The 21,813-nt window shown below is 40.8% G+C and overlaps 1 protein-coding gene across 1 annotated transcript; it reads right to left on the minus strand.

Moving 5' to 3' along the window:
• Positions 1-449: 449 nt before the first annotated feature.
• On the minus strand, positions 450-21,058 carry LOC118093968 (allantoinase, mitochondrial-like). The gene is made up of 12 exons (XM_035133834.2): positions 20,826-21,058; positions 19,769-19,926; positions 15,282-15,433; positions 12,064-12,178; positions 11,243-11,389; positions 10,101-10,146; positions 9,489-9,582; positions 7,734-7,920; positions 5,980-6,118; positions 4,016-4,188; positions 3,187-3,219; positions 450-2,018 (listed from the first exon to the last, which is right to left on the minus strand). The coding sequence occupies exons 1-12, from the start codon at positions 20,854-20,856 to the stop codon at positions 1,857-1,859; spliced, it is 1,437 nt and encodes a 478-aa protein (XP_034989725.1). The 5' UTR covers positions 20,857-21,058; the 3' UTR covers positions 450-1,856.
• Between the last annotated feature and the right edge of the window lie 755 nt (positions 21,059-21,813).

A 21,813-nucleotide genomic window follows, 5' to 3' on the forward strand; every position in this document is an offset into this window, starting at 1 on the left:
AGTTTGAACTTCTGAGGGCCAAACTAGACATTAACTTCATGAATGCAATTAGTGTAAATAGTAGCTGAGCCTGAGCAACCTCAGCACAATGAGGGGAGAGGAAGTGGAATTCTTTCTGCTTCACCAGAATCACTGTAAAATTCCCTTACAAGGCAAGGTCCTATTTCTAGACCGAGGTGATGAAACCTACTGTATTATATCTATTGGCTGTGATCAGCATTGGACTGGGGCCAATGGGACCTCCAGACAGCCATTTTATTGAACATTCACTCTGATTTGGTTTTCACAAAGATGGCAGGGAGGTTAGACAACACCAACTATTAATTCAACATTCATTCTAATTTGTCTGAGGGGAGGTTAGACAATGTTGCATCAAACAATTGTTTTTCCAGGGCATTTCTTCATCACTTTCCTTTTAACAAAATGTTTGGAGGAAGGTTTGTTGCACAAGAGCAATCTTCAATTGCACCATCTGAATGCCATTATCCTACCAGAAGATAGCAACAGTTTCTCTGGTTTCCCTTCGCATTTTCAAGGAAGCTCACTTTGCATCAGACCATATACTGTACTTCATTCTGAGAATCTGCCCTTTTACAGGGACAACTTGTATTTCTGTGATATTAAGCCCTCTAATGTTTTGTTTAGCATTTTTATGTACCATGAGCCCTTGCCAGCTAATAAACACTAAGGTCTAAATGCTCTGGCAGGATGTATGTTCTAGCATAGCACTGTCAAAGAAAAATGCTGCCTTTTAGTTTTGACAAAGTGATTACTTTGTTTCTATGGATTTTCAAATTAAGTCAAATAGGAGAAAAATAAATTATTCAGGATTGCTTGGCTGGCAGTGGCAGTCTTAAAACCTCATGGATGTTGCAAGCAGCGCACTGTGCCTCATTTTGCATTCAGTATAGTTTGTATGAGAGAGGACTTAAAATATGGAACCCTCTAATTCAGGGGTAGTTTAACTCCAAAGTCCAAAAAAACTCAGTCAGGATGGTCAGGAATGATAGGAGGTACAACATTTGGAGGACTGCAGGTTTCTCATCCTTGTTCTAAATGTTAGAGCAACTGCAATAATTGAAAGATGCACAATTCAAACACATTTACTTGACATCCCATTTTGATCATATTCCAATCAGGAAATCAATAGATCATACTTTGATTAAAGAGTTATATCAAAAGCCTCTTTATCTAATTTCTAAGCTCATAGTCATAGTGAAAGAATACTTATTCAGAACTCATCATTCTTTGGCATATTACTGTACACTGTGTTACATTAAATTTGAAAATCAGATCAATAATTTGCAAAATAAACACTCTGAGATGAAGCATCAAGAGCTGCAAGATCACCCAGACCTTTTTTTCCTGTTCCCCTATCACCCTGATTTTTTATTCGCCTTATTTATACTTCTGGAAAGCAAGAAGGCATGAGGGAGTGGCTCCAATAACTTTTTACTGTTCCATTGTTGCATATCCTTGACATATCAGCTGGAGTTGTTGTTCCAGTTGTAGAAAAAGTCAGAAAGTGTAGCAGCTGCTCTCACTGAGACAATAGACTATGTGATTGCAGTTTATTCTTTATGTTACTCATCCTCGGACTGCTGCAAATAAAACGTTTACAGCTGCAAATAAAACGTTTTAAATGTGTTGTAAAGTGCAATATACAAATGTGACACTAGATGGTGACAGTGAACTATGCAAAATTCAATTTATTTTTTTCAAAAGCATTTTTTACAAAATCATTTTCACAGCATTTTTTGTATGTGTGTAGATTCCACCCTCCTATTCTTCCAGCTTCTCTTCTGCCAAAATTTGTGTATAGCTCTTCATTTTAGCTAGTACATTTGTCATACTCATTAGTAGTAGGGTGATGAGACTCTTGTAGGCATCTTTCTCTCAGTCACAAGCAGGTCCCCTTCTGGCTTGGGTGCAAATTTCCCATTCAGATAAACCAGCCTGCCACGTACAAGAGTGGCAAAGACCTCACCACAAAGCTGGAAACCCAAGTATGGGGTTAGCTAAAGTAGGGAGGGGAGAGAGAGAGAGAAAAGCAAGGATAAATAGAATGCAGAATCAAAGGTCTTTGGGTAAATGTGTTTTTGTTTATGGTGGTTCTGATCTGTCCATAGCAGGTATTCACAAGGCAAAATAGATACAGCGGTGTAGAAAGCTCTAAGTGAACAACAAAGACTAGAGGTGAATTGAGGCCTTATGAACCCCTCTATACAGGTATCTGAAGAAGTGTGCATGCACACGAAAGCTCATACCAAAATAAAAACTTAGTTGGTCTTTAAGGTGCTACTGAAGGAATTTTTTTATTTTACTTCGACCCAGACCAACACGGCTACCTACCTGTAACCCTCTATACAGTTTACCTTTCTCAAGCTCCATCTCCATGCCCAAATAGTAGGTATCCTTAAAGGGCCAACTCCCTAACCTGGAGCACTTCTTTTCTCTTCTGTGACTTGCTGGCCTGGTAAATTCTGTTGGGTAGGCCTGTAGAGCAAGAAGTACTTAACTCTTCAGGCAAATGGGACTTGGAAAAGGCATCCTTGAGGGTTCTGGCTCAGGTTCTGTAGGTTCCACTAGCCTCCGGTTCACTTCCAGGGAACCTGGTGGTGCAGCAGTCCTGGCCTCAGCTAGCTCATCCTCCTCTGACTCTGAGCTTGCTGTCAGGGTTATGACACTAATCAATAATCTAAGATACCAGATGTGAAAATGATGTGTAGACTCCTTCAGCATAGACATGCATCCTGTTGGGTCCCTACTAAGGCCAGTCCTTATTTAAATTTGTATGAGGCAGATCCTCTGACCCAGTAACTTCTGACCTGGAAAAGATAAAGACTGAATAGCCCATAAATGTCAAGGCTGCAAAAAGGCAAGGAATGTTGAAAGCCGAGGGCTGTGCTCACTCCTCCTGGTGGTATTTTGCTTGTTGGTTTTTGCCTGCTAAGCAAAGTGATAGATGGAGGTGAAGATTACTAAACAGTCAGTTCATTATAGCCTCCACCAACACAAAAATGACACTTGGGATGTCCCATTTGCTTAACAGTAAAGCCTGCCCTAAGTAAAGGCCAAAAATGTAATGAATTACACAGTAAATTACAGTAAGGTGTTTTGAGGGTGGGATGGTGGGGCAGTAATAGGAACACTGGGAGAATGCAGAAAACATGAGCCTTCCCATACCTTATCCTTGTGATGAATTATGTTTTTATTCACCTGCAAAAGAAGGAGACAAAATGATTATAATACAGATTAGTTTGGGGAATGTTGCTTACTAAGGATAATGTATACTACTTAATATTATTGTCCCTGTGTTGTATCAAAGAGAATGGGAATATCAGAACTGGCACTTTCCAGATCATCAGTTATAAAATTTTCAAAGTACAGTATAGAAAGGTTGGTTTCACAGGGTGAAAACAGAACTTGAGTACACACTCCCATTTACTCTGCATCCAGTGAGCTACCATCACTGGCTTGGGAAGTGGTATACACATGATGTTTGCCACAATCAATATCTATCTTGTATCTCTCCAGCTAATAACCATAACCATAATAAGGGTTTTGATGCATCTTTGGTCCAAATTGAGAAAAATAATGCCCCAGCTGACACCCTACCGGTAAGTGTGTCAAGACTACTCTCTTGCTAAGGTCATTGAAACAACCATTCTGCTACCGTATGCCTTTTTATATTGAAAACATACAAGACCAAAGTGTTATAACTGTTTTTAACATTTTTTTTTACATTGTTTTATCTTACCTGGGACCTTATAGTGAAGTAAGGATAAGAAATCCAAAGAACAACTACACTTTGGACTTCTGTCTCATAAAACTGACACATTTAATTCTTCATTTGGTATTAGCTGACTTTATTGTTTTCTGTAATGGCTTTGTTTGTAATACAGTAACTCTTTATTTTATTAGATTTGCTATGTCCTGTTTTTGGCTCTATATCAGACCCCCAAGATTATTCACAAAATTTTAAAAAATGACCTATATCTTCTCCCATCCTTACCTCAAACTCCTTTTCTGGATTCCAGATTACCAGGTCTGCATCCATCCCAGGGCCAATTGATCCTTTACGGTCTTCCAGCCTGCTCAGAATAGCAGGATTTTTGCACATCAGTTGCACTAGGTCATGGAAGGAGAACCCTCTGGATTTTGCAGAGGTCCAGAAGAGAGGGAGACCTACGAATTTTCCAGTCACAATTAGTAGAGAAATTTATTGTTAAGAAGATTGTTCTTCCCTGGTTTCTTCTCATAGTATATCACTTGATGCAACTTAAAAAGGAGACTTGAATGTTTGGTAAAGTTCTATACCAGGGGTGAGCAGTTCTTTCCCACGATGGCCACGTGGTAATACATTGGATCACCCATAAACACATTCACTGACATTCATTGACACTCATTCAAACATACACACATTGAATCACACACACTATTGTGTGATTGTATGGGGGGGGGGAAGCACCAGGGAAGTAAATTCATGCTATTTTCTTCAGAATTTTTGTATGTAAACATATGCAAATTTAATCAATGATTTGACTATTCTATAAAAAGTGATCTGATCAATTAATATTTCTTTGTCTGAAAGCCATAACCTACCTAAAAGAAAATAATTCTGCACTCAATGGAATTTATTTTGAAGTAACTATGCTTGGGATCCAATCTTTGCTTTATTGAACATGCTTTTAAAACAAATTACTTTAATTTACTACTACTACTACTACTACTACTACTACTACTACTACTACTAATTTATTATTTATACCCCGCCCATCTGGCTGGGTTTCCCCAGCCACTCTGGGCGGCTTCCAATCGAATATTAAAAACAGTACAGCATCAAACATTAAAAACTTCCCTAAACAGGGCCGCCTTCAGTTGTCTTCTAAATGTAAAATAGTTGTTTATTGCCTTGACATCTGCTGGGAGGGCGTTCCACAGGGCGGGTGCCACTACCAAGAAGGCCCTCTGTCTGGTTCCCTGTAACTTCACTTCTCGCAATGAGGGAACCGCCAGAAGGCCCTCGGTGCTGGATCTCAGTGTCCGGGCTGAATGGTGGGGGTGGAGATGCTCCTTCAGGTATACAGGACCGAGACCGTTTAGGGCTTTAAAGGTCAGTACCAACACTTTGAATTGTGCTCAGAAATGTACTGGGAGCCAGTGTAGATCTCTCAGGACCGGTGTTATGTGGTCCCGGCGGCCACTCCCAATCACTAGTCTAGCTGCTGCATTCTGGATTAATTGCAGTTTCCGGGACACCTTCAAAGGTAGCCCCACGTAGAGTGCATTGCAGTAGTCTAAGCGGGAGATAACCAGAGCATGCACCACTCTGGCGAGACAGTCTGCGGGCAGGTAGGGTCTCAGCCTGCGTACCAGATGGAGCTGGTAGACAGCTGCCCTGGACACAGAATTAACCTGTGCCTCCATGGACATCTGTGAGTCCAAAATGACTCCCAGGCTGCGCACCTAGTCCTTCAGGGGCACAGTTACCCCATTCAGGACCAGGGAGTCCTCCACACCTGCCCGCCTCCTGTCCCCCAAAAACAGTACTTCTGTCTTGTCAGGATTCAACCTCAATCTCAATCTTTTCACATAGTGAAAAACTAAAGTATTTGTAATTTAAATGAAATGGAGCATTTTGAATGGGGTATTGGTTAGCTTAGCTTGAGGACACTAAGGGCACATGGAACAACAGGATGACGGGTCATGCTTTGAGAAGGGCCATAGTTCAATGGTGGATCACATGCTTTGCATCCTGAAGGTCACAATTTTTATTCCAGACATCTCCAGTTAGCAGGTACTATACTGGGAAAGACCTCTGAGGCCCCACATTCTGGAGAGATACTGCCTGTCAGTGTAGTATATTGTTGGGCCATGATATGAGGATATCATCCTTTCCATTCTTAGCAGTACATGCTTATTGGATGAGGATAAGAAAAAATACACCATATATAAAATAGTTCATAAACATATTACCAAACTGTAGTGAAGCAATCCCTGCCGGGGCCTTGAGGAAATCTCCATTGTTCAAATCTTTCAAGTCTCGGGAGCAAGGAGTATGGGCTGAGACAACCATGTCTATCTCTCCCACTTCCAAAGCTGCCCACAGCTCCTCCTGGAGACATGAGAGGAAGAGTTTATTCCAGGGAAATACTTTTATAGTTCTCCTTGAGTAAGGTGAAGCCATTGAATGATCAAGGAAGGGTCACATCCCTTTTTGGGGCCAGTGGCACATTTGCAAACTGGATACACAGCTGTGGGCACCACAGCCAAGCACACTTCACAACCTGTTCTACTAGCGACAGGAGCATGCTTCTTTCAACACTAATTTCAGTGGAGTGGGAAAGGGGACCCTGTAGGCACCAGGAAAGGCCTCTGTGGGCATATGTGTGCCCACAAGCAACACATTGGTGACCCCTGCATTAATCCATTGATGCATCCAGAGGTGATGCAGTTTGTACCAAAGATCTAGGATAAGCTTTCAACTCTAAAATACACCATCCAAAACAACAGTGGCAGAGCTGCCATTGAAAGTTACCTCTCCTTAGAATGGAAAAGCAAGAAGGAATGGGCATGGAAAGGAAATTTATTTGACTAAAGATTTGCATTTAGAAACAGATAAGGATAGTGTGGCCATGCTGATTCTTCTTCCTCTCCACCACCACCAAGTCCTTCTGGAATGTTTTAAGGAACTGGATTTTGCATCCTGGCCCAATAAAGAATCACAATAACACTTAATTCACTTGTATTATGTATTGTGCAGGAACTGACATTTTTCATTTCTAGTGCCCTTATTTATTTAGGAAGGCCTGCCTCATACTTTGGGCCAATTATTAGGACCAATAAACCATAGTTTATTAAACTGAGAATAGGCCCATGTGTTTGGCCCTCCCCTCCTTGTCTGGATCCAGTGTTTTTATTATGGCTATTTTAAACCAAAGTTTCCAGTTACAGTACATCTGTATGCAAAACCAACATCTTATCCTGATATTTGTAGTTTGAGATTACATGATAGTTTCCTAGTTAAGATGTAACAGGAAACTGTGGTTGAAATTAACCATGATGGAGGCACTGAAGCCAGAGCATGATGGGAAGAAGAGAGGGACAAGGAGGTAGCATATAGTCTGATTCTTGTGCTCAAGCATGGTTTATTAAGCTGAGTTCGTTAAACCGGTCCTTAGGGAACAAGAACTTACATTAAGCACTAAACTACCATCTCTTTGAACATGTCTGGATGTGAGACAAATGCACTTTGCACTGTCAATTTTAACATTTTTTGTTTTTGTTTTTATTGTCTTTTTCTTTCTCATAACGTATATGATGGATTGAAGTAGCTGAACATTGTGTTGATATGTCGTGCGGCTAGACAATAGTTCGGATCGGTGTATTATGGAGTCGACTGCATAAGATTGTGTGTGTGTGTGTGTGTGTGTGTGTGTGTGTGTGTGTGTGTACTCACTCTTTTCTGAATGCCATTTTAATAATCTGTCATGTTTTGTTCATCCAGAACAACCTATACTTTCAACACGAGTGGAGTCTGATGATCATATAAAGTTCCTGTCTTATCTTATTCTTCTTACTGAATTATTCCAGACATTATCAAGCATTTCTTTTTAATAGTACTCAGATCTTACTTCATATGTCCTCTCTTAGGCCATCACTTTATTTTTATTTTATCTTTTTATTTTTTGCCATTTGATTGGACCACTCCCATTTCCCATAGCTCTTACCTGGTTGTTCTTGTCCCTGATAGGAGGGCAGCATTTGTAGTAGATGCCTCCTGGAGGAATGCATTCAGATGCCAGGCTGAGGTAGTGGTGGGCAGTTTCTACAGTAATTGGTGCTCCCTTCTGACGAGCATCCTTGATAATGGGCAAGGCTTGAGCAGAGGAGAGATTAACGATGTGGCACGGTATCCTGTAAAGTTAAAAGCATATGATTATTAAACCTTTATAAATCTCTCTCTCAATTTAGATTCAGGTAGGTAGCTGTGTTGGTCTGATGCAGTCGGTATATATATATTTAAAATATATATTCCAGTAGCACCTTGTTGTTGTTGTTTCGTCGTTTAGTCGTGTCCGACTCTTGGTGCCCCATAGACCAACTAAGTTTGTTCTTGGTATAAGCTTTCGTGTGCATGTACACTTCTTCAGATACGATATGGAAGTCCGTTCTTAAACCGAAACCGTTCTTAAACTGAGGCACGCTTTCCCTAATGAGGCCTCCTGCCACCAGTGCCCTTCCACAGTTTCTGTTCTTAGACCAAGGTAAAGTTCGCAGACCAGGACACTACTTCTGGTTTCGCGGAGTTCGTAAACCGAATAGTTCGTAAACAGGGCTGTTCTTAAACCGAGGTACCACTGTACATGAAAAAGCTGTTTCCAGATTTGTTTCCAAATATTCCCCACCCCCTAAAATCCATGTCAACAGTTTAAAATCCTAGTTCTAATTATCTGGTCCCGAACCTCATGACCCAGGCATAGCTTCTCAACAATGCCATAAACCAGCAGTGAATAATATTTGCTATCTTCTACTCTTCTACAACCAGTGGTTTGCAGAGTTTTCTGCCATCTACCACTAGATCTATAGTCAATTAGTGTGAGTAGAGTGCTCACACAGCACATAATTAAACTATGGAATTCACTATCACAAGTGATGGACAGCTTTCAAAAGGGTATTAGACAAATTAATGGAGCAGAATGCCAAAATGGCTACTAGTTATTATGGCTGCCTTCATTGTTGGAGGTGGTATGCCTCTGAATACCACATGCCCTCCAACATTCATCAGATGAAAATAGGGACATATTCTACATCAGTGCCCCCCACCCTGCCTTCTCCTCAGAGGCTGGGGCAGGGACTCAGATGCAGCAGCTTAACGAAGCAAAACAGAGCCAAGTGACTGTAACAGCTGCTCTTCAGTGCCTGTGACCTCTTGGCACCCCTCGCAACAATGTGGACAGTGACCTTGTGGAAGGCCCTGCCCACTTTGCACCCTCTCACCAGTTTCTTTATGAGAGACCAACTGACCGAGGAGCAGAGAAAGAGTGAAAATCTTTATTAGGGGCCCTCAAGTGACCCAGATCTTGTTTTCATATAAAAAGGAAGTGGGGACATATTGAATTGGGAGGGGAGGAAGGGAGCGGGAGGCATAGATCCATCTAAGAAATGTCTTAGAGGGACACACGGTCTGAACTTCCAGTAGTGAAGGGAAGGACCCTTGGGAATTCGGGACGTGGTTGCTTAAGGGTGTTTGTGGTGATCCTGGTATTTTCGGGGCAGCTGGAAAATGATACCAGTTGCTGGGAAGCACAAGCCAGGAGAGAGCTTTTGCACACAGGTCTTGCTTGTGGGCTCCCATAAGCATCTAGTTGGCCATTGGGAGAACAATATGCTGAACTAGACGGGATTTTGGTGTAATGCGGCAGGGCTTTTTAATGTCCTTAGCATATTCTCTCATTTCCAGCTTAACAGAAAGAAATACTCACCTATACTGGAGACACAGTTCAGCAATGGTGATGGTGGCCTCCACCTCCATGGTATAAGGGCGTGTGTCCAAGAATGTGCTGTACTCCATGGTGTCTGGGGAAAGGGAGGGAAAATTTTAAAGATGCACATAGTTAATACTGGTGCCCCTACCAAGTGGTTCTAGCAAGATTATTTCTAGTGTTTTAGTATATTAAAATGCACTTGAGCTCCTTAGGGGAACAGTTCCCAGCTCCCTTCACATCCTAGAAAGATAGTGCCCATTTCTTGTGCAACTGAAATCTCCCTCCCTCCTATGTCATCAGAGGGAGGCCATTCCGAAATCTTCAGGTATTTTCAGGTATCTTCAGACAGTTCACTGCCCAGGGCTGCTCCAGACTCCTTGCTGTCTCCTCTCCTTGCTATCTACTCTCCTTTATTTGCCCTATTGATGGTATCTATTCTCTATTTCTTTGTTGGTGCAAAACAAGTTCTAAGCTGAGCAAACACTTCCATTCAGAAGAACACAAAGGGATGACCAGAGTCCTGTGATGAAGGGGGAAAATGCTCCCATGTCTCCTGGCAGACATACCTGGTGGGGTAAAAGTAAAGGTACTGGTTAGCATAATACTTACCCTCTTGGACAGGCAGGGAGTGACTTGGCTCCAGTTCTGGATGGAACTGTGTAGAGAGTCCCAAACAGGGGAAAAAAGTTTAACTTTATATAAAAAATTCTACAGGAAGATATAGCAATGTGACAATACTCCTCTTCCTTCTCACTCCCACCCCATCCCAGTGGTCTGGTTTCAGACAAGCCTATCCTATGAAAGCTAAATGTCATCAAGAGTTCTTAATTTAAAGCAGGGAAGGCTGCCTGTTGTTTTTTAAAAAAACTAAACACTGTTGTGATATATCAAATCATAACAGCACCTTTTCATTCTAGTACCATAGCTGCCTGGTATTACTGTTCGTTAGCCAGCTTGAGCATCTTTGGAGTGATGCTCAAGGTACCAGAAACAATTTGGTAATTTTAGACTCTGCATTTCCTGGCCTTACAGCATGGGCGTAGCCAGTATTTTTTTTTGGGGGGGGGGAGCAGAATTGACATTATTGGTCAGTTCAATTCAATTCAACACCTTTATTGGCATATATATAACAACAAAATCATATAAACCATCTATATATAATATAATTCTGAGACATACAATGAAAAGGGGAGAAGGGAAAGGGATAAGGAGTCCTCAGCGGTCACTATATTGTGCAAAAAGATGTGGGACTCTGGCTTGGGTGCTGTACCTTTAAAAGCTGCGCAACAGGTAAGCATTCAGCACAGATACTACATTTCCCTAGTGTTAACATGTAGTGAAGAGGAAATCTTTACATGTTGAATTTCTGCCTGTTAAGAAGCGTCAAGTACAGTACTCTAGATGCAAATAACCACCATTCCTAAGAAATGTAAAATTCTGATCTCCAGCTATGAAGTGTGTGTCTGGCCTAATTTGTGGACATTAGCATTTTTTTAAAAAATTATTGAACTAATCTTTATTCATCTTTTTTGTGTCATTTATAGTACCTGAATAACCTACTGGTGAAAAGTATGTATAATATTTCAATTCTCTAATAAAATATATATAAAAAATTAAAAAGTAATGCCCAAGGAGAGAAAGTGTCAAATGTTGCCATCCAGATTGGAGATTCGCTGGAAGAGAGAAATGGAAAATAGGTACTTAATGTCAAAGGTGCTAGCGAGTAAAAGAGTAGGAACTCAGATCCTTACCAGGAGCACACAATCTATGTCTTGCAGTTCATTCATTGCCACATGTATATCATGTAGACGAACATGGGAAAAGTCCTCCACACCAGTGGCCATTAGGAAGCACTGAAATCCAGGAACCCCAGCCTTCAGCATTGGTAGGAGCTCAGCCTAATAGATAACACAAGGAAAAGCACTTGGAAAGTTTGCTAATAATATGAAGAAAGCAGAAGAATGGCTGAGTTGCATATTAAGTTCCGCCCTCTTGCAATTTCTGCACATATTCATCTACAATTGAGTTTTCAATTTAAATGCAAACTGAATCTAAATTTTCACCTATCCCCATGAGGATGAGCAGAGTTCATTTCCCACTTCCAACAATTTGCTGCAATTCATTCATACATATATGGAATTAGAACTGGGATTTCAAGCCAAGTGATTTATTTCAAGCCACATCTCTTATTTTCAAAACTCTGTACTGTACTGTACTGTTTCCAGAGCTCTTGCATAGGGTGCAGTGTAACTTAGGGTTGCCATATGTCCGGAATTCCCTGGACATAGCCAGAAATCGGCCACCGGAAACCGTGTCCAGATGGAAATTGCTGAAAAGCTCAAAAAAGTTTCTGTCCAGATTTTCACTTTTTGAAATATAGCAAACCCTAGTATAACTAAAAACATGACAGAATTCTCCATCCATTTGCAGCCTCTTCCTTTTAATGGATCATGCTATTTAAAGGAACGCTTTCATTTCTGGAGCCCTCTCTATTTCTCTTGCCTTCACGGCCCTCCCTCCAAAGTACATAAGACACAGGGGAGCTGATGCCATTTCATTGCTGGATACAAACCTGATTTCCAGGAATGATGCCACCCCAAAATGCAACATCAACATGGCACTTTCCCTTGGCAGACTGGAGCTTTTTCTCAAGGGCAAACAAGGTTGTGGTTGGAGGACTGCAGTACCTGAGTTAAGGGGATGAAGTAGAATAAGATGTTACTTACTTAGGAGCATCAAATGATGCCTGTCTTCCTCCTCCTCCACCACCACTACCACCATAATCAAAGTGAGGGAGCAGATGGCAGCTGAGACAAGAAGTCTCAGCATGTCTCCTCACTCACTCCCTGCCCTTTTATGAGAAACGCAGCCAGTTGCCTCATTCTGCCTAATTGTAGAACCATTCCTACCTAGAAGGCAACTAAACTATGTCCACTGTCCAGGTTCATTTCTAGACCAGTCTGGCTGCCAATCTGTAACACACCTTTAATACATCCTCTATACAAGTGACCTCATTCTTCAAGTGTGGCTCCTTATGTAACCAAAGCAGTACCACCCATGCACAAACTGGTTCCAACAAAGACACTACCTTAGTTTAAATTTGCCTCTGTTAGGTTGTGGTAGCTACTTGAATTTCTGCCATTGGATCCTAATAACATGCAAAAGATAATGAGTTTCCCTATGCCCATATGAGCTTCCACCAGGCATAAATGTTTATTTATTGATTTAAGAAATAATATTTCTATCATGGCTTTCCTTTAGCAAAGAGCTCAAAATACTTTACATTCCAGCATTCAACAAGCAACAAGTAGGTGAGACTGAGAGACAGACACTCAGAGACATAGAAAGGTCAGGTGGTACCCAGAGTAGAACATTTCTTGTCAATCCCCCCCCAATTGATTTTTTTTTGCCTGCAAAAATGCTTTTACATTATTTCGTATTTTCTTACAAAGGAATGTGGATTCTGAGCCTCTGATAACAAGTAGGCGACTATGGACAGATACTTAAATCTACAGGATGGATTGTGTTTTGGCTTGTGTTATTTTATTTATATTTATATTTTATTTATTTAATAAAATTTATTTTTAAAAACCTGCTAAGTGGTTCATCAAAACAAAAAAACAAAAAACATCACAGCAGTAAAATCAACAAAAATGAACAATCCTACTTTAAAACATACAAAAGCAAAAATATTAAGATTAAAATTACTTCAACTTCTTAAGCACCTAGGTATGCTTGCCTAAAGAAGAATGCTTTTAGCAGGTGCCCGAAAAGAGTCTAGCAAAGGCTTTGTTGAAATTTCAGCCTTCACGACATAGGAAAACGGCCAAGTAAACAGCTATTTTCATGGAGGAGGGTCAAGATATTAACTGATATGCATGAAATTTCATATGTAGTTACCTGTATATACCGTATTTTTTACTCCATAAGACACACTTTTTTCCTCCTAAAAAGTAAGAGGAACTGTCTGTGCGTCTTATGGAGCGAATGTGTGGTCCCTGAAGCCAAATTGCCCAGGGGTGAAAGGCAGATCGTGCATATATATATATATATATATATATATATATATATATATATATATATATATATAGCTAAAGGCTAACAAGAGGGAAAGAGAGTGTTGAAAGGACCCGCTCAGCAGCTGATTGCAAGAGATCGGGGAGGGAGATAAGAGAGCTAGCTCCCTTCCCGGCCCGCCCAGGCCCCTTGCCCAGGCTTCAATTGTTGTCTGCAGAGAGAAGCTGCTTGTTTCCCCAGCGACATGTGATGGCTGATTAGATTATCTAGAAACGGGTCCCTTTCTTTCCTAGAGAAGCTGCAGAACTGTGAGTTGAACCCCATAAAAACAGGATTTCCCCCCTTTGCAAAGTAAGCTCATCAACTTTGAGCTGAGCCTCAAAAATGGAGCTTTCCCTCTTTGCCAAAAAGATGCACAACTGTGAGCTCATCCTCAAAAAAAAATGGAGCTTCCCCCCCTTTGCAAAATAAGCTTTCTCAAATATTTAATGTGGGGGAAAAGGCACCCAGGCCTCTAAGACTTGGCTGTTATGCCTAGGACAATTCAAGAAAGCAAAATATTTTTTTTCTTGTTTTCCTACTCTAAAAACTAGGTGCGTCCTATGGTCAGGTATGTCCTATGGAGCGAAAAATACAGTAGCCCCTAGTGTAGTAAGATAAGACCTTTGGAGTAGGCATTTTCAAATTGTAGGACAGTAATTGTTCCTTGATAATTTGTCACCCCTCTCCATGATGGCACATGGGATGACCTGCCCCCCCTTTCCTACGCCCCTGCAGACACTGACTCAGTGTTGCCCAGTGTGTGAAATGGCTGGGTATCTAAACATCAGTATCTCCAGTTCTCCTATAATGAACCACCTCTAATGATCAGGAAAGGCAGGCTATGCATTTGATAGATAAATCAGTAACTACAACCACCACACTGACTCTCAGTGCTGTTGGTGTGTGTGTGTGTGTGTTTTGTTCATGTGGTATAATTAAGTCTAGACATTTGGTGGGGCCTCAAAAAGGAAAACCAACCAACCAACCATGGATTTCTGGTGTGGAAATTGAGCCTGGGAATTCACCCTTGGTTACAGTATCTGAATATGACCAGTAGGTGACACTGCAGGACTATATATGGTGTTTCAGAAATCCTGCACTGCAGAAGCTGCTCCGGCTGTTGCCTTCCACCCAAAGTGTTCTTTATCTACAGGTGCTAGGAAACTATAAGACCGGCCAGAGCACATGGGTGTACAAATAAAGTTAATGTGATGATACAGAGAACTGGTTGGTTTCCATGTGGGATGGAAAGCAGAATAATAATAATAATAATACAAGAAAATAATTAAAAAGCAACAAAGACAGATGCAGTGCAAGCGCAAGAATGCTCAGTTATGCATAATTCCTTGCCCCTTCTTTACCTCTTTGGTCTCCTATTGGGGAAATGTTTATTAAAAACTTGCTTGGAAAAACACACATCACACACACAGGTTCTCAACTCATCCTGATCCCCTTGGAAAGCCATTCCTGAGGGTCAATTGTTTTATATCTAGTGTTAGCCGCTCGGAGCCCAGTTTTGGCTGGGGAGCACGGTGTATAATAATAATAATAATAATAATAATAATAATAATAATAATATTACAATAGGATGAGGGATTAGATAATATTGTGAAGAGACATATAAACTCTTACACTGTAGTTTATATGAGTTGACCTGGGAAATCTCATTGTGAATTCTGCATTAAAATAGGAAAGTCTTTATTCCCTCCCTCCAGCCCTCTGGTAACGTACAAGGGCATGTCAACAACAGTGGTGATGCCTCCTGCAGCTGCAGCCTGAGTCACAGATGTAAATCCTTCACCAGCTGGCTGTCCAGGCTCATATATTTGCACATGAGGGTCAATTATTCCAGGCATGACCACGAGGTCTCCAACATCTAAGATCTGTAGGCAGAAAGTTAATTGCAGGTTAATTGCAGAACATTCTAAAGTTGCCTTCATCATGAGTGTGGTCCATAGAATGCTTGTAACTTGTGCAGGTTCCTTGTTAAAAACTCTGGATTTTAATTCAAAACACAGTTTAGTATTTTGCTTCTTGGAATGCTATAGAAAGCTCGAAAGAACACTTTAAAAACTCACAGCCACAATCCATTGCAGACTAAAAGAGCTCTTAAAACCATTCATTCTCTGCTGGATTGTGGCCCACAACAGTCGAGATTTCTAAGAAAGCTTCATAATTGATTAGATCATTTGGACTTCTTGCTAGGCTTATTGCTCACTCCACCTTATTAGAACACTCATCCAATAAGAGATCTGCCATAATTCCAACATGCCAGGAATTGTATTTTTTTTAACTTGCATCTTTGTGGCAAACCATTATTCATCAGACACTCATCTTCCTTGCGTATGCCTTAAGAGCTCAACTATTTCTCAAATTTCCTAAGAGAAAGTTAGATTCATGTTACTTGGAAGCAATTAAGATTCTTGCAGCTCCTAAAAGACCGAGTACAGCATGCTTCATTAGCTGCTTTGCACGAGTGTATGAATTCAAGCATAGCCATTGTTTTGTCCCTTCCTTCTTTTTGGAAATACATTGACTTTCAGAAGTTAAGTTACATCTGATGGCATTCCTAATTAGTAAGGCTTGTCTCTCTTTTCATCTCCAGTCATTTTTCATTCCCTTAAGATGCTTTAAGACACAAACATTGATTTAGATTGTATTAATGTGCAAAATGCAGGTGGCGCTGTGGGTTAAACCACAGAGCCTAGGTCTTGCCGATCAGAAGGTCGGCGGTTCGAATCCCTGCAACAGGGTGAGCTCCCATTGCTCGGTCCCTGCTCCTGCCAACCTAGCAGTTCTAAAGCATGTCCAAATGCAAGTAGATTAATAGGTATCGCTCTGGCGGGAAGGTAAACAGCGTTTCCGTGCGCTGCTCTGGTTTCACCAGAAGCGGCTTAGCCATGCTGGCAACATGACCCGGAAGCTGTATGCCAGCTCCCTCGGCCAATAAAGCGAGATGAGCACCACAACCCCAGAGTCATCTGCGACTGGACCTAATGGTCAGGGGTCACCTTTACCTTTACCTTTACCTTTAATATGCAAAAGAGGCCTCAGAGGCAGAAATAACAAGAAGTTTCCAGCCTAGTTTTCCCCTCCAGTTGAGATCTAATTCCTACCTTTCTAAGGGCAGCAGGAACCAAACTCTCTCTCAGAGAAGTATTCACTATTTTTTGCGTCCAGACAGTAACAAGGAAGGACAAGGATCTAATAAACATTGACCACATCTAGTATTTACTGTACGAGTACTGGTATTTCCAAAGAATTTTAAAAAATACTACTTTCCCCTGTTTTGTTTTGTTTTGTTTAAATCACTATCACAGTCTCTCCTACCAGCACATTGATTTGGGCCTGGAAATGGATTGGAAGCCAGTGAAGATGACATAGCTAGTGGCATAATACACTGATATCTTCCAATCCTCACTAACAATATTGTCGCCCTGTTTGGGATCAGCTGCAGTTTCTGGACCATCTTCAAAGGCAGCCCCACATATAATGCATTGCAATAGTCTAGCTGGCAGATTATAACTAGACCATGGATAACTGCCACAAGGCCATCCAAGTTCAGCTAAGGTTGTATGTAGAACAAGTTTTATCATTCATAATGGCCCCTGTGGCAGGTCATGCAGAGCTGTAGTCTCATTTTTAAATAGCAATTCAACACGTGCATATGGAATTTCCAAAATATGGAATATGCTGCCGCAGGATGTGGTGATGGTCACCAACCTGGATAGCTTTAGAAGAGAATTAGAGAAATTCATGGAGGAGTAGCCTATCCATTACTGCTCATTGTGATGACGGCTGTTGCGCTCATATCCTGCTTGTGGGTTTGCCTGAAAACAGGATACTGGATTTGATAGGCCTTTGTTCTGCTCATTTAGGGGTCTTCTTATGTTCCAGCAACTGGCCATATCTGACACAGATGACATACATGGATAGAAAGAGAACCAATAGCTTTTCTGCCAGAATCTATCCTTGAACCAAGCATTGAAAGAATCTCATGGGCAGCTCATGGACAGTTCACAGACAGGGCAAGTTGCGTTAATTATTAGTCAAAGCAATGTGGAGTGTGCTGTGATCAGCAACAGGCACTGGCTAAAGGTCACTGGTCAGGCAACTAAAAGTTTAACCCAGAAGGAAAAGCAAGTAAAAAGAGAGAGAAGACTTTACCCTGGCCCCTATCCAATGCATTCACTGTGAATTTGCTTCAATGCTCCGCACTGGCAATATGACCATAGGGTCTAGTTCTCCACTCAGTTACAGTGAAGTCAATGGAATCATGATGGCGTGAAACTAGTGTAACTGAGTGGAGAATTAGCCCCCAGGGATGTGATGTTTTGTGTTGGGATATTTCACTTTCACAAGCTCCCTCATAAAGCTCTCCTAATACCATGCTTCAGAATATATTTTCCTTTCTCGTTCATAAAACAGCTTGAGGCTTGGTTATCTGATGTTGGTTACTAATGCATGATGCTGCCTGAACAAATAATTCATCATAAGAGGCCCTTCTTCAGGTTCCCTTACCATCTCAGGTTAAGAGGATAACGACTAGGGAGAAGGCTTTCTCAGTAATGGTGTCTCATGTACAGAATGCCCTCTCCAAAGAAGCTTACCTGGGGCCAATCTTCATCTTTTTACAGCTCCAGCTGAAAACTTTTTTTTTATTTGCCCAGACATTCCAGCGTGTCTTATAACTGATCTGTTATGGGTATTTGTTTTATGCTTGTTGGATTTTGCTGTTTCTTGGCTGTTGCTTCTGTGATTTATATACATTTCATATTGCATTTCATGACAATATTTTTATTGCTTTCCTGACTCATGGCCCTGCAAGTCAGGTCAGTCTCTCTCTATTTTTTTAAATATAAATACAATTTAATGTTACTATTTATATTATTTGTATCCCACTGTTCTTCCAAGAAGCTCAGGGTGGCATACATGTTTTCTTCCAGTTAAATTTTCACAAGAGTTTTGCAGCAGACCCTGGGCTTGAGAGATTATGAATGGTCCAAAGTCACCCATTAAGATTCATGGCTAAAGTGGGATTTTAATTGAAATCACTTCCATCTTACTCCACCACTGTGCAATACTACACAAGACCCCCTAATTGCACTTGTATGTTGTTGTCATTGTCTGTGAAAACTGTAATGTGTAGGAAAGATGTATCAGATATGAAAGATGCCATGTGTCACTCCTTAGAGCAGCAGCTATTCATTTAGAACCACAGTTAAGAAAGGGATCAGTGTAACCTTGAGCTGTCTTAGACTTTTTCATCAGCACAGATTAACAATGAAACACTCTGGGAGGTTTATGCATATAAAACAGCGCTTCAAAATGTCAGTGCTATTAAATGCTGAACTTTCAGCACTGTTGACATTTTAAATTCTTCAGAATATAGGAAATTGAGCCTGTTTATAAAATATATTTGCATGCTCATTTCCACATACAATGGTCAAGACTTTCTATAACAATAATATTTAGCTAATCCTTTTGAATTATGGTGCTGGAGGAAACTCTTGAGAGTCCCATGGAATGCAAGAAGATCAAACCTATCCATTCTTAAGGAAACCAGCCCTGAGTGCTCACTGGAAGGACAGATCATGAAGCTGAGGCTCCAATACTTTGGCCACCTCATGAGAAGAGAAGACTCCCTGGAAAAGAGCATGATGTTGGGAAAGATGGAGGGCACAAGGAGAAGGGGACGACAGAGGACGAGATGGTTAGACAGTGTTCTCGAAGCTACCAGCATGAGTTTGACCAAGCTGCGGGAGGCAGTGGAAGACAGGAGTGCCTGGCGTGCCTGGCGTGCTCTGGTCCATGGGCTCAAGAAGAGTCAGACATGACTAAATGACGAAACAACAACAATCCTAGTCATGCCCTCTGTGATGCTTTACCTGCTTGTAAATTGTAGACCCATATGGGACACTTTACTGACTTCATTACAGTAATAAAATTTCCAAAACTTTCAGCCATTATATCAATTCAAGTTCAAATGTGGGGAGCCAGGATGCCCATGGAGACTCGCCTAGCACCTACACAGTTATATTTTATTCTCCCAGGCTTTTAAAAGAATTTTGGTCCTCTATCTGTATTTTTATGCTGCTTTTGTTTGGGATTGCATTTTTATTCAATTTTACTGTTTTATTTGTTAACCATGCTAGAAACAGATCCTGAAGGCTAGTATAGAAATCCACAAACAATTAAACTGTTAAATAAGTTCATACCTTTTCTCCACTGGGTCTGGCCCAGTTTCTCTTTGGAAGAACATCAACTATCTTTCCATCGCAGATGACAATCTCCGCTGGGCCAACGGTATTATTCTGCACGACCCTGTTGCTTCTTACCGCCACAATCTCTGAACCTACTTCCACCTTGGCTGGCCCTTAATTTAAATTAGTAGAGAGGCAGAATTCAGCAAAAACAAACCAATCAAACTTCTGCAACTGATGTTACTGTTTCTGTTATAAACTCATAGTAAGATAAAACATTTTCTCTTCCTTTCAGCATGATTTTAGGCCCTTGTGAAATTGCTTCAGTTTGCTCCATGTGTACAGATGCTGCTATAATGACATTCTGAACACAACACAGAAGATGAGTCCTGCTGACTAGAGGGCATTCTCCATGGCAAGGCAAGACAACAAACCTTCTCCCAGTTTAATATTTTTCTTGCTAGCTTGATATTAAGGATGGGAGGTAAATCAAATTTTGTTTGCATTTGAGTGAGAAACTACCTGATTTGTTCTTCTTAAACCAGTACGGTATTTGAACTGAAACTCAATTATCCTTCAAAATTCGCACTTCTCTGAATGTTGTGAGGGAGTTTTCTGACCAAGCAATGTGTACCAAAATGCATATATTAGGGGAAAGTGTACATAAAAATGCATACTTTGGTGGGAAATAACTTTTTTTAAAAAAAGGTTATATTTATTAAATTTATATCCTGCCTTTCCTCCAGAGAGGCAATTATAATAAAATGCAGTATTTTATTATACTATTATTAATAATATTATTTATATTAGTGAAAACTGCATTCAAAAATCTGTGTTTCAGCAGAAATACACACTAAAATACTGATAAATGTTCATGAGGGTTGTTGCAGTTTGCAGCAGAAATGTGGAGAACTGAATTAGTAAAAGAGAGAAAACAAAAAGGATGGAGAAAACAGATTCATCCATCCTTACTTGTTATTCCTTCCTTTCTTAATTCAAAATGCAATCTTCCATCCAGAGGCTCTTTATTAAATTATTTTAGGGTCCCTCTATCCAGCGGCCCTTCACTTACCTGCCTGAGTGGCATTGCTTTTTTTAGACATGTTGAAGTTGGCAACAAGTATCCAAACCCTTGAGTATTGCTGCCTGCTTGGCTCTCATTCGGTTCCTTCTCTCTTGCTTTCTGGCGCACATTTACATGAAGTGTTACAAGAAAGGAAACTTTCTGAACCTCACAGTAGATTGCTGAGGACCTGGTCTTGACCAAAACTCTGGGTTCAAATGGTATTAATTAATCAAACAAACAAATACATTTCCCATGTCCTACTTTGAGACCTTGGAATTTAGTGATGGAACTGGTGGAGTTAATCATTAATTGCTTAATCTTTTGCAAATAGAAAGTTACATTTCTTTCATGAATGACCCCCCCCCCCCGGCAAAAAATCAATCACTAAGTGTTCAATGGACTTTCTCTTCTATCCACAATCTACAATATTTTAGGTGTTACGAAATTAAAATACAATAAGAGGGTTTTGCAAAAAGAAGCTCATATGCCTCTGCCAAGAAACACAGGTGAGCAGTGACATTGCCACTCCTTAGCTAAATGTTGCTACTTTTAATATTTTATTGCAATTTGCCAATGTTGGCTGTCCAATGCGACTTCACTAGTAGTCCATAAATAATGATGATGCAGCGGGGTTGGGCAATTTGGTCCACAAGGACCAAGCAGATACCAGTATTTGCTCTGTGGCAGTTGCAGGGGCATCTTAGGCATAGCAAGTGACATGGAGTAACAAGCAATAAAAACAATCCAGTAACAATTCAGAATTGAGATGGGATTTGAACCAAATCTATCCAATTCTTTTTGAAAAAGTTGCCGTGGGAGACCTTGAACTGCATTTGCCTTGAAATTCTGGATAGCATTGTGCCCAGGCTATCCCATCCCACTCTGAAAGCAACGAAGACCCCTTGCTGGAGATACTTGAGCAGAGGCTGCATGTTTATCTTTCAGGAATCCTGTAGCTGCAAAATTCCTGCAACTGAGCAGGAGGGTAAAATCT

Source organism: Zootoca vivipara, chromosome 5 (assembly GCF_963506605.1).
Source record: "Zootoca vivipara chromosome 5, rZooViv1.1, whole genome shotgun sequence".
Lineage (NCBI taxonomy): Eukaryota > Metazoa > Chordata > Lepidosauria > Squamata > Lacertidae > Zootoca > Zootoca vivipara.

Coding starts and splice junctions, on each gene's coding strand:
- LOC118093968 (XM_035133834.2), bottom strand. CDS start 20,856: ATGTCTAAAAAAAGCAATGCCACTCAGGCAG. Junction 7,921..9,488: donor GAACTGTGTCTCCAGTATAG/GTGAGTATTTCT, acceptor TTAACTTTACAG/GATACCGTGCCACATCGTTA. Junction 4,189..5,979: donor GATTGCTTCACTACAGTTTG/GTAATATGTTTA, acceptor GAAAATTCGTAG/GTCTCCCTCTCTTCTGGACC.